We start from the raw sequence: 13,782 nt of genomic DNA on the forward strand, positions 1-13,782 counted from the left end.
TTTTAAAAGTCACGAGACACCATGCAACTTTTCATGCCTTGATAACAGACTGAAGACTTATTAAGGTGCATTTATTTATTTATTTATATGTATGTATGTATGTATGTATGAATGTATGTATGTATGTATTTGAGATAGAGAGAGTATGCAAGCAGGGAGCACGGGGAGAGGCAGAGGGAGAGAATCTCAAGCAGACTCCCTGCTGAGCCCAGAGCAGGACAGGACGCGGGGCTTGATCCCACAACCCTAAGATCATGACCTCAGCTGAAATCAAGAGCCAGATGCTTAACTGACTGAGCCACCCAGGTGCCCCAAGGTGCTTTTCTTTATGTATTTATTTTTATTAAGGTGCTTTAAAAAAATTTTTTTATGGGGGGAGGGGCAGAGGGAGAGAATCTTAAGAAGGCTCCATGCCCAGCATGGAGCCCAACACAGGGCACAATCAAACGACCCTGAGATCATGACCTGAGCCAAAATCAAGAGTGGGACGCTTAATGTACTGAGCCACCCAGGTGTCCCAAGGTGCTTTTAATATTGCATCTGTACCTTAAAAATACACACGTTCTTTAAGCCAGCAATTGTGCTTGTAGGAATTTATCCTAGGAAACAATTCAAAAATTCATCTAAGGTCGCTTGTCAAAGGGCTTTTTATAATGCTTGAAAAGTAGAAACACTCTATGTTTAATCATACAAGAATGTTTAAATAATCATGCCCACCTGAAGTTAAAGAAAAAAAAACATTTAGAGCCTAAGTTATTTAAGAATGTTAAATTACAAAGGGAAATGTCACTGTTACACTGTTAAACAAAAAAGGGTTACAAAACAACATAAACCTACTTTTGCTATAAATAAACCAAAATGCTGTTATTAGTAGAATGGTAGGGGCACTTGGGTGGCTCAGTCAGTTAAGCATCCAACTCTTGATCTCAACTCAGGTCTTAATCTCAGGGTCATAAATTCAAGCCCCATGCTGGGCTCCACACTGGCTGTGGAGCCTACTTAAAGAAATAGAATGGTAAAATTACAGATGATTCCATTTCTTTTCTGCATTTCCTAGAATGAATGTACATTACTTCTGTTCTAAAAAGTTGGAGAAAAAGGAAAAGTTACTACGTTTTGTTTAAAATGATAGCAAACTCAACTTTCTTCATTAAAAAAAGTTTGTCCTCATACATGAAGTGACAAATTCTCACTTCACAATCTACGATTTTAATTTTCTAATTTTATTCCCATTTCCACTGTATCTTCCTGCTTCATAAAGGTGCGTGTGAATAATGAAATACAGAACATTAAAAGTATATACAACATCCTGAAATACTAGTGAGACTGTCCATTTTTCCCATTTAGACATGCACTATATCCCTCTAAAGGAGCTCCATAAGCTGGGTATACATTAATCAATACTAGAGAAACTTGGCATTATTCAAGTCTCAGTGAAGACTTATATCTTCTCCATTTTGTATGATCAAAGGTCTCACAATCTTTTTCTTTTTTTCTCTTTAAATTTTCTTGCAATCTTAATTTATTCCAGAAACAATCTTTATAGCCAACTGTTCAAGATCATTAGAGGAAAACTTCATTACTGTCCTCAGGGAGAGGAACAGATGGTATAATTATAATTTATAAGGCTCCTTTAAAGATCACAAAACAAAGTATTACTTGAATCACACAACTCTTTGAATGAAGTAACCCTTCACCTTCAGATATTCCTTCCAGATTATCACTGCAGAGGGAAAAGCGCAAGGTTTTATCAGGTTTACCGTGGAGTTTGTTTTCATCAACGGGGACATCTCCTTGTCCTCCATCTGAAAGTTGCATGTTTAGGACCTGAAAAATAAAACGCCAAAAAAAATAAATAAATAAAAATTTAAAAATAAAAAATAAAATGCCATTGGTTTATCAGAACTGGAAGATTACTGATATGAAAACAGACCACAACAAACGCATATTTCTTTTCAATCTTAAATTCTCATTTTTAACTAAAAACCCATTCACAAGATTCTGATCAAGATTTTAAGTACCTTTAGAATAAAAGTAGATCAGTTTAAAAAAAAAGTGAACCTATGCCTTTCCATCACCCGGTATCAGAGACTGAACAGGCAATCGGGTATCAGTGAGCAATGGGTAGGATCATAAGAATCAAAAGGCTTTGGAATCAGAAGTCCGGTCCTTCTGGCTCTGCCATGTGCCAACTACGTAATCTTGGGTGATTTAAGCTTCTTTATCTATAAAAGAGTCATGGTAACGGTATGCATGCCATGGAGTTGCTAAGGATTAAATAAAAAAACGCACAGAAAGCATTCTGCATGGCAAAATGACAAAAAATTTACATTTTTTCAAACGTTAATAAGCTAATTTAACAGAAGAAAACAGGAACAAATTATCCTGTAGGCACCAGAATTCAATCAATCCAGTTTGAACCTTGCCTTGATCACCATATACGCAGCCACAAAAGTCCACACCAGAAGCTGAAGCGTGACTTCACAGCCATCTCTAGCTTAGAGCCAACGGCCTTTTTATAAAATTTCTATTTGTTAGATGACTTCCAAATAACAGAATTACTTTTCACTCCACACAAGCCTCACAACTCAGCTGTAAACATGTATCTCCACCCTAATGAAGAACTAAGTGCTTTGCTGAAACAAACAGCATGTTTTAAGCACACCTGGAACTCAGTATCACAGACACCAGGATCCTGGTGTTGGCAGAATATGAAGGAGAATAGTATCCTCACTTAAAAGGAAGAAAAATTTAAAAACCCAAAACCTATAGGTGCTGTTTTGGCCCTGTTTTTTTCAGTGGCTCTATATCTTTATTCATGATACTTTTAAAAAGCCATTTAAAAACAGAAAAATTTTGGGGTGCCTGGGTGCTCAACTGGTTAAGTGTCCGACTCTTGATTTTGGCTCAGGTCATGATCTCAGGATTGTGAGATGGAGCCCCATGTCTGGCTCTGCACTGAGTGTGGAGCCTGCTTAAGATTCTCTCTCTCCCAGGGCATCTGGGTGGCTCAGTAGGTTAAGTGTCCTACCTTCAGATCAGGTCATGACCTCAGGGTCTTGGGATCGAGGACCATGTCCAGCTCCCTGCTCAGCGGGGAGTCTGCTTCTCCCTCTCTCAATGACCCTTCTCCCCTCCCCCTGCTCTCTTTCTCAAATAAATAAAATCTTAAAAAAAAGATTCTCTCTCTCTCTCCCCCTCCCTCCCTAATAAATAAAAATGGAATTATTTTCCTATTTGCTTGAAATTAAATGCAGACATGCAAATTTTACATTTTGAATGTTTAAGATAACTTGGATCCTTAAAATCATAGTGAGCAATGTACAAAGAATCTTCAGGAAAAATCTATCTAAAGGCCTAGAGAATGATAAGATTAACAGCAAACAAAAGGCCCATACCACAATGAAGAGACTTCCTTGCACAGGAATGCAGGCTGCTGTCTTCTAGGTTGCCAGAGCCGGGAGCCGGCAGAAGGTTAACAGGGGAAGGTAAAATGCCACAGAGCGCTCTGCCTGAAACTCAGCAACTGTTCTTCCTCATTCAACACTCCCCTAGATGTTGTACGTTTATTACATTCCAGAGTTCCTAACAAGTTGATTCTGACAGTTTTTGCCAGCTCATTTATGTGTGTGTGTGTGTGTGTGTGTGTGTGTGTGTGGACAGAACTCTTTCCTAAGGGTCATGCCACAGTTCCAAACACAGCTGTACTGACCACTATCATCACTTCATCGACCACTATAACTGGTCCCTTCGTCCCAGGTCAGGAATAGGTTTTCTTGACTAATAAGTGTCCCTGTTGAGTATAAAATGATGCTTCTTTTTGATTTCTTCATTCTTTTTGCCTCTGTCCCAAGCTCTTTTGTTTACAAATATCTTAAAAGTGATGCCCACACCCCAAGTCCATTTCTTCAAAATATTTTACTTCCTTAGTTTACTTTTCAGTTCTGTCTTCCATTTCTTCCTAACCAACCAAAGAACAGAAAGTATTTCTAAAGAATACCTGGCTTTTTAAAGCAGGAATACCACTAGTATATCATTAGAAAGAAAAACAAAAAACATTTCCTACAAGTCACTGGAAAAGTCGTCTCAATTTCCATACTACAATTTCCCGGCTTCCTGTCTCTTCTATACTACGAGGAAAATTCCTTTTGGCGTAGACCTAATCATCAACCATCGTGCTATCAATGTATTGATGTGAAAAGCCCCCAGAACTGTGCACAGGGAGTTTGGCATTTAATGCACTCATTAAATGCATATTGACTTACAGAAGCAAGAGACCAGGAATTTAAAAAAAAAGGAACCTAATTCCTTAATATTGATGGCTATAAGTTAAATGTAACAATACATTCATACCTCATTTTCCGACATCATCCCTGGAGTGAGTTGGGGACCTGTCCCTAAGGAAATGACCAACACCTCTTCTGGCTGTACTTCCTGGATGGTTTCTTGAGATGATCCTTCATGGTCCATATGTAAGTCCATTAGCACATTGGTGCGGCTTCTACTTCGAGCTGCTAATAAAAAATTTTTTCAAATATGATAGTTTACAAAATAAGACACGATGAAGAAAATGGTACAGTAAATACAAAAATGTATCTTCTAGTAATGTAGGACATTTGCGCATGCACAAAAAAAAAAGAGTGGTGAGAAAATATGAATTTAAAAAAAAACCCTACATCTTCCCAGTTACTCTACCGATGACTGACACAGATTCTCCTTCAAAACTGACAGTCTATGTGCACCTGACAATGAGTGACACAAGGATGAGCACACCTGCAGAACAACAAACACATCTCTCAGCTTAAGACCTGGGGTGACAAGAAGAGCCCCACCTTATTTCTTATCGAGAGAACTTCAACTATTTCTCCTATAAAATGATTCAACTTCCACCGAACTTACAAGCATCAGAAAATTTCATATAGAAATCCAATAGCCATATAAAGTAACATATGCTAATTGGACAACCATTGACAAAATCAGAATCAGTTTTTGAAAACACATTGATATTCCTGAAATGTACTAATCTCCTTCCAAAAATGCAGGAAAAAAGACTTCCCTATGTTTGAATATAAATTTCCCTTCTGCTTTATAGAAACATTCTAAATTAATGAAAAATCTAATTATTTGGGGGTGCTTTTTTCTATAAGTAAACAAGTAATACTTTTTTTCTAAAATAATCAACCTACACATCTTATAAGAACTTGAAAGGTCTAGATAGTTTGACAATTTCTCTATGAGTTTAAGTCTTATGTAATAAGTTTCAAATTTCTTTCAGAGGGCAACAAAATTCAGTACAACAAGAATATTAAATAGAAATTCTACTTCAGTGCAAAACAATCAAAAGTACAGACACAAAGCAAAAACCCTCTTTTAGTAACAAAAGTCTTTCAACTTCACTTTGAGTGAAAGCTGACCTACCTGAAGACAAATATAAAGTATCCTCTTGGGGCACCTGGGGGCTCAGTCGGTTGAGCCTCCGACTCTTGGTTTCTTGGTTTTGGCTCAGGTCATGATCTCAGGATTGTGGGACTGAGCCCCATGTCAAACTCTGCACTCAGACAATCCCAAGTTCCCGAGTCTGCTGAGATTCTTTCCCTCTCCTTCTCCCTCTGCCCCTCCCCCCGCATGTGCACACACTCTCTCTCTAATAAATAAATCTTAAAAAAAAGAAAAGATAGAGAGGAAAAGAAGAGTCCTCTCTACACAGTGATGTAGATCTGTTCACTCTTACTTAATCACTCTTACTTTCAAAATTCAGAGCACACATCAATTTCCAAAAGTCGAACACAGGCTCCCTCCCACCTTTATTTGCTGACCCTCCCTTACTGTCTTCTACTGAACTGTGAACTTAAATTCAATTTCATGAACAACTACATGAATCTTAAGCAACAAACCTTATAATTTATAAAAATGCAAGTAATCAAAATCCATGTAGCAATTTACATAAAGCAAAAGCAACATGCACATGGAACACACTTTCATAGACTATTTCTTAAATGAAAGTTATATAAGAAGAGGAGAACAGCCTATTACCCACCAAATGGGGTTACTAGAGTAATATGAGCAGTAAGATTGGTGGCTGAGGAATCCCAGGCAGTGATGGCTGCTAACTGTTGTCCTGGGTTGCGAAAGCATTAAACAGAAAGAAAATCAACCCTCTGAATAATGGACACATTTTTTAAAAATATGAAATAAATTCAATGACCAGGTCATATGACTACACAAAGTAATAGTGGGCAAACACCTGAAATTTACTTTCCATTATACCCATATTTAATGATACTTCTAGATGACACGAAATGAAAGAACTAATGTACAGGAGTGAATAATGGAGGAAAAAAATCTCTGATTTACTAAAAATCATTTATTTCTTCATGTTAAAAAAGTGCAAATAGGCTATAATACTAAACATCACTGAGTGTTGGGGCACCTGGATGGCTAGCTGGTTAAGTGCCCAACTCCTGATTTCGGTTCAGGTTGTGATCTCACGGTTGTGAGATCGAGCCCCACATCAGGCTCCACACTCAGTGGGGAGTCTGCTTCTCTCTCTCTCCCTCTGCCCCCTTCCTGTTCATGTGCTCCCACTCCAAGATAAGCAAATAAGTATTTTTTAAAAATCACTGAGTGTCAAACTTCATCTTTTTTCTATTTCTAATTCTGAAAATTGATATATTGAGATGATGAAAGACTTGAAGAATATGTCATATTCTTGATGATATTATTCCATATTATGTTAAATGTAAGATGGATTAATTTTAAGAAACTGGTAGTTCTTAACAAGTCAGCTCATGGAAGTTTAAAAACGAAATCCCATTCTTCAAAATGTATAAAATAAAGTAACTACTCATGTTCACTGTTGCTGTGCTCCTCATTTGCATTAAAAAATTGGCACTAAAACATTGCTCCCTTGGTCTAAATACTCTTTTTCTCCCTCTCTTGTCTACTTTGTCTAACTCCCATTCATCCTTCAAAAGAAAGTATAAGCTTCACTGTCTCCAGGATCTTCTCCTGACACCATCAACACCTGACCAACATGGGCGCCCCATAAGGCTCCATGCATGCTTATCTCCATCAGACACAGTATAATGACGGCAACTGGTCTCCTCTTATTCTCCCCAACTAGACTATCAGCAACTACCAGAGCAACAGCATATCCTAATGTTCTTTGTATCCCCAGTGCCTACACACAGCACCCCCATGCAGGACAGTGATTATAACTACTCCTTTTGCAAGGATTTTTTGCATAAATTAAGTGAAACAACATCTATAAAGTGCTCATCCAGAGTCTGGTACAGAGAACATGGTAAGGCTCAATTTGTGTGTGTGTGGGTGTGTGTGTGTGTGTGTGTGTGTATGGATAACAGATGTTTTCTAAGTGAATAAAACTTAAACCCAATTCTTAAATAAACTTGACAAAACAAAATGAAACCTTTACTTTAGCAAATAACAAAGATACCTTAGCTCCCCTAATAAAAGATTAATAATAATAATATGGAAAAATTTAACTATTTTCAACTTTACTGACAGAAACCTCTAAGTTATTGTTTTATTATATTATTTAGAACTTTGAAGAAATGACAGGGTTACATAATTCAAATACTGACACTGCCAAATTTTCCCAAAAAAGTTACTAAAATATAAACAAAGTATACTGTAGGTGGCATGATCTCAATTAATTATGAAAAGTATGTCTAGATAAAGCTAAAGCCTACTCATAAACCTTAACTAATTGGTGCAATTTTTAAAAATTGTATTATTATCAGTCAACACAAAGAGAAAGGTTTCCCAAATTATTTAAAACCATATTCCAAAACACTGAGCAGTAAGTAAAGGCCAATAAAAAAAATACTAAATTTAAGGGAAAGCCCAAATATGAGAAATGCTCTTTACCTATAGGCAATCGATTCTTTTTATTTGCTGGAGTGGTTGCTGGAGACAGCTGAGGAGTATTATAGGGAGTCATTTCCAAACTGCTGCTTTTTCCCGGCTTTGCCTGGGGCAGGTTTGCCAATAAATTGTCAAGAGCCATCCTATCTTCTTTCAGTTGATCTCCAGACATCACACTCTTCATGAAATTCACCTGGCAAAGGTAAAAGGACATTAACTAGTAAGATCAATTTTTCAAAACAATATCTATTCCTCACACGATGTACTCATCTATGACTCTGCCCATGCTTCGATAAATGACTTTTGAGAAAATCCTATTAAAGAATAAAGCCATTACCAGAGTAATAAGCTGACTATAGGTTATATAAACCACAGTTCTGCTCAATCCTTCCAGAAGATTAACGGAGGACATTGGAGGGGTCTCCACTGCACGGCCCCCAATCACAACATCAAGAAAAGCAGCAACACAGCTCTGTTAAACAAGAAAAGATCACAGTGAGATAATTCCTCTTTAAAATAAGGGAACAAAATTTCTAATTAAGGTAGACAAGCATGCAAAAAGGTTTTCTTCCTGAAAATTATATTAAACCCAACACTGAAAAAATTAAACTCTTTTTGAATTGACATAGAATTGTTTCCATGAAATTCTGGTACATGAAACAAACAATTTGCTTGTATACATATAAACCTCTTGAAGAAAACATGAAAGACTGAGAACATCAAGAACCTTTTGGGGAGGAAATAAAGGTTAGAGATCAGAGGTGAAAGTGGAATTTCACTATATAACCTCTGAATTTTAAATAGGGCTGAATGTATAGCCTACTCAAATATGATTAAAATCTAATTTAACTGAACAATGCCGTAAAACATATTTATGAAATACACTTAAAATTAGATAATTATTGCTGATTTGCTTTAGTGATTTTTTAAATTAAACTATTTATTTATTTAAAGATTTATTCATCCATTTTAGAGGGAGAGAGAGAGTGTATGTATGTGTGCACACACGCACTCAGTGGGGAGGGACAGAAGGAGAGGGACAGGGAAAGACTCTAAAGCAGACTCGCGGCTGAGTGCAGAGCCTGACTTGGGCCAATCTCAGGACCCTGAGGTCCTGATCTAAACAGAACCCAAGAGTCAGACACTCAACCGATTGAGCCACCCTATTTATTTAAAGACTTTTCTTTTCTTTTTTTTTTTTTAAGTAATCTCTACAACCAGTGAGCCTGGGCAGCTCACTGGACTCCTCGTTTCTGCTCTGGTCAGGATCTCGGGGTCATAGGATCGAGCCCCATGTGGGGCTCTGCACTTAACATGGAGTCTGCTTGAAATTCTTTCCTCCTCCCTCTGCTCTTCCCCCTGCCTGCATGTGCACACTCTCCCTCTCTCTCAATCTCTTAAATAAATAAATAAATAAATAAAATATTTAAAGTAATCTCGACATCAACATGGGGCTGGAACTCCAACCCCGAGATCAAGAGTTGCACGCTCTACCGACTGAGCCAGCAGCCTCGCCTTATCAAATTTTTAAAGTGAAACAATCTTAATAGCTCTTTGGCTCTCATTACAGTGGCATCTCCTCAACGCTTCAGTAAGTAAGAATTAGTAATCTTTAGTGACATCTTCCTTTAAATGTTGTATTCTCTATAGCTATACCAGGGATAACTGAAAAGAATTTTTAATTTATTCTTAATAAATTAAAGGACAAGATTTAATAAAGACAATAGTTAAGTTCACTAATACTTTGGTAAAATTTTCTATAAATGGTATTTCACACGAGATAGTATTCATTCTTACTTTGTCAAATTTTCCAAGGCTGCTCTTTGTCCGGGGATCTCCCTCTTCAGAGCCGGTCATTGCCAACTGCTGCAAAAGGCGGCCAACCTGCAACCCAAAGCAGTGGTCGGAGACACAGGCTATAGATACTTACAAATTGTGCTCTATGAAAGTGCTTCCATTCTAGTCTAAAAAGCTGATTCATAATAATATTTACACCACCTGACCAGGCATGCAAAGTAGGGTCCCAAATTAAATGTGTATCTTCTCTACATCAGCTTTTACTATATTTAGATTAAGAGTACTAGACAATAAATAGAAAATTTTACTTTAACATTATATTGACAATATGAAATAAAAATATAACACCTTTGTTTGATATACTTTTCATACATTTAGAAATTTTTAAATTCACTTGTAAAAGTTGATTCAAACTACTTGAAGTTAATATTAAGTACTTTTCCCTTTATAGATCACAAAATACTCAATGTAGATTTTTTTTTTTTCTCTTAAAAAATCCTACAGAACGGAGCTGCTTGGAAGTAAATGTTAATTCACAGAGCAAGTTCCTTACTGGTAAAAGAGAACTGTTAATCTACTCTCTTTATTTTTCTTTAAAGACTTATTTATTTCAGAGGAGGCAGGAGGGACAGACGGAAAGAGAGAATCTCAAGCTGACTCCGCACTGAGCACGGAGCCCAACATGGGGCTTTGATCTCATGAAACTGAGATCATGACCTGAGCCAAAATCAAGAGTCAGAAGCTTGAGAAAGGCGACCCTAATCTACTCTCTTTAAAGACACTCTGGGGAAAGCTAATATCATACAGTATCATCTTAATATCTGGCACAATTCCCCGTTTTACTCATTTTGAAAATAAGTGATTCAATCTCTACTGGAATGACAAAAATAAAAACCTACAACCACACTATCTTAAGAATAAATTTAGTGTTTCATAGATAAAAATCTTTAAATTTTATATAGTTAATTGCTAAACATACCAACAGAATAGAAATGACCATGGAAAAAAAGCTTATCATTAAAAAAAAAATCATCCAAAGATATATTATATTCCAAATAAACTCAGTTTCTTCTTTACAGTGTTTCTGGGGGATAGGATATGATCAAAAGATACCCTTAAGAAATAATAACATGGGGGTGGCCTGGGTGGCTCAGTTAGTTAAGCATCCGACTCTTGATTTCAACTCCGGTCATGATCTCAGGGTTGTGATATCCAGCCCTAAGTCGGGCTCTGCACTTGGTGTGGAGCCTGCTTGGGATTCTCTCTCCCCCTCCCTCTGCCCTTCCTTTCTCCTCCTCTCTAAAAAAATTAAATAAGTAACATGACTTCAGTAGTTCTCATGATAAAGGGGGAAAAAGTTCTAATATAAATCCAAAACTCCTCTTTCTGAAACTAATCAACGAGGGGTGCCTGGGTGGCTCAGCTGGTTAAGCATCTGCCTTCGGCTCAGGTCATGATCCCAGAGTCCCGGGATTGAGCCCCACATAAGGCTCCCTGCTCAGCAGGGAGTCTGCTTCTCCCTCTCCCTCTGTTCCTCCCCCAACACTCTCTCTCAAATAAATAAAAATTTTAAAAAATTTTTAAAAATTAATAAATAAATAAAAACTAACACGAGGGGCACCTGGGTGGCTCAGCCAGTTAGGCGTCCAACTCTTGGTTTTGGCTCAGGTCATGATCTGAGTCCTGGGATCGAGCCCCATGTTGGGATCCAAGCTCAGTGGGGAATCTGCTCCAGGATTTCTCTCCCTCAGCCTCTGTCCCTCCCCTCACTCACACACTCTCCCACTCTCTCTAAAATAAATAAATCTTTGGGGGAGGAGCAACAAAATATACTTTATTTATTTATCTGACAGACAGAGAATGCGTACAAGCAGGTGGAGTGGCAGGCAGAGGGACAGGGAGAAGCAAGCTCCCCACAGAGCAGGGAGCCCAACTTGGGGATCATGACCTGAATTGAAGGCAGATGCTTAACAGACTGAGCCACCCAGGTGCCCCAAAAACTAACAAAACATTTTATGACTACAATATTTTTAAATCCCAATATAACTGCTTTTATTATTTTTTTAATTCAGAGAAAGTGTGTGTGTGTGTGCACACCCACAAGCAGGGGAGGGGGGGGCGATGAAGGGGCCAAGGAGACTCTCAAGCAGACTCCCCACTGAGGGTGGAGCCAGACCTTGGAGCCCAAAGCAGGGCTCAACACCACAACCCTGGGATCATGACCCAACCTCAAACCAAGAGTGGGACGCTCAACTGACTGAGCACCCAGGTGCCCCATAACTGCTTTTATTTCTTAAGAAGCAAATGTTGAAGCCAGTTTGAGGAAACAGAATGGTAAGAATGTATACATATTGTCATCATATTTCCTGTTTCCACTCCACTACTCACTTAACTGATTTTCAACAGAACACCACAGTAATGATGATAGCAAAAGCATACCTGCATCAGATTAAATCTTGCCACTTCATTAATAGGCGCATCAGAAATTATTCCATACTGTTCTGGATTGACAACTGCAGGACAAATGAAGCACGCCAACAGGAGGTCAGTACACATTGCCCTGACCTCCCCAACTTCCAGTCTGTCTACACAGGAGAGGGTTTTGTACATCTGAGACACAATCCACCTCAAACTATGTGGAAAGCAGTACGTGTTCTGTTTGAGATAACCAATAAACTTGTTCACCAGAGCCACCAGTTTGGCCTCATTGGAATCCACCATCTCTTGAACCTTTTGCTTGAATCTATCTGAGCCTTTCTCCCCAAAGAGTTTTTCCTGTTGTAATGGGGAGAACCTGTCAATTAGCTTGTTTGGATCTGTCTCCAGGTGATCTTCGTCTTCAACAAGCAATTGCATGATTGGCTCATGTAAAGTAGCTGTGAGGAAAAGTTTGGCAGAAAACAGTCCTTCAGAAAAAAGTTTAAATAAGATGCTGAAGGCACAAGTTCCTCTCCTCAGAAGTCGCCTGGGGTTGTCACTTTCTTTAAGTTCAAATTCAATCAAGTATCTCAAAACCTGAAGGAGGTAGCTTTCATCTTCTTGCATAATGCAGTTGCCATAGAGGGAGGTAAAAACTGTGTAAATAACACTTTGTGTGTTCTCCTGATTAAGTTTCTCCCCAGCAACCAAAGAGGAGGCAATAAGACGAGGATTTTCCCTTAAACGACTCAAGAATTCTCCATAAGCAGTCTCCTGAAATCCCAATTGCTTATATCCATCAACAAACTGTGTATCTTCCAAAATCTTGGCATGTTGGCAACATTCAGCAGGGGAAGCTTCGGCACTAAAAAATGAGCAAACAAGCAAAACAATAAAATCAATAACAATAATATAATACATACATTCCAGTGAAACCTGTAAATGTAGACTGATTATAGACCTAGCAATGAGGTCACTCCAAACTGCTCAAATCTTTCAGCCCACCAGCATCTGAATATGTAAAGAAAGACAAAACCAAAAAGTACAGAGGACAAATTCCTCCTAGTAAATCAGGTTCAATGAAAAATACAAAAAAAAAAAAAACCCATTATTCTGATTTCTATCATCAAAGATCAGTCCTGCTTTTTTTCAGCTTCACATAAATGGAATCATACAGTATGTATTTTTCCATGTCTGCCTCCTTCTCTCAATATTATACCTCAGCACCACTCTTCTTAGAGCTAAAAACTGCTTCTTGAAAAAATGCAACAGTAAGATATTAACACAGTGAAAAAGAGGTTTCTAAAACTGAGGAGTAGATAAACAGAATCAAAACATGGAAATACACACAGCTGACCCTTAAACGATGTGGGGATTAGGGGCACCGACCCCCCTGTGCAGTGGAAAATCCATGCATAACTTTTGACTCCCCAAACACTTAACTACTAATAGCCTACTGTTGACCAGAAGCCTTACAGATAACATGGTTGATTAACACATATTCTGTGTATTAGAAACAGTAATCTTATAATAAAGCTAGAGAAAATATTGTTAAGAAAATCGTTAAGGAAGAGAAAAATACATTTACAGTACTCTACTGAAAAACTACACATATAAGTGGACCCACACAGGTCAAACCAGTGTTCAAGGGCCTAGTGTATATTAAATAATACCAGGAGA

General features: G+C 38.0%; 1 protein-coding gene across 7 annotated transcripts in view; it reads right to left on the minus strand.

Annotated features, from left to right (window-relative positions):
• Positions 1–13,782, minus strand: part of GAPVD1 (GTPase activating protein and VPS9 domains 1) — a 74,442-nt gene that overhangs the window by 30,804 nt on the left and 29,856 nt on the right. For 3 of the 7 annotated variants that reach the window (XM_045790942.2, XM_045790938.2, XM_045790939.2), the window contains exons 3-8: positions 12,124–12,967; positions 9,685–9,771; positions 8,225–8,359; positions 7,891–8,080; positions 4,354–4,514; positions 1,698–1,827 (exon numbers count right to left, since the gene is read on the minus strand). In XM_045790942.2, the coding sequence (XP_045646898.2) occupies positions 1,698–1,827; positions 4,354–4,514; positions 7,891–8,080; positions 8,225–8,359; positions 9,685–9,771; positions 12,124–12,967 (1,547 nt within the window). Of the gene's footprint in view, positions 1–1,697; positions 1,828–4,353; positions 4,515–6,037; positions 6,119–7,890; positions 8,081–8,224; positions 8,360–9,684; positions 9,772–12,123; positions 12,968–13,782 lie in introns of all 7 variants that reach the window. The other 4 variants (XM_045790943.2, XM_045790941.2, XM_087869373.1 and 1 more) reach the window with 3 other exon arrangements.

This window comes from Ursus americanus, chromosome 18, assembly GCF_024610735.1.
Source record: "Ursus americanus isolate L20-20 chromosome 18, mUrsAme1.1.p, whole genome shotgun sequence".
Taxonomy (NCBI): domain Eukaryota; kingdom Metazoa; phylum Chordata; class Mammalia; order Carnivora; family Ursidae; genus Ursus; species Ursus americanus.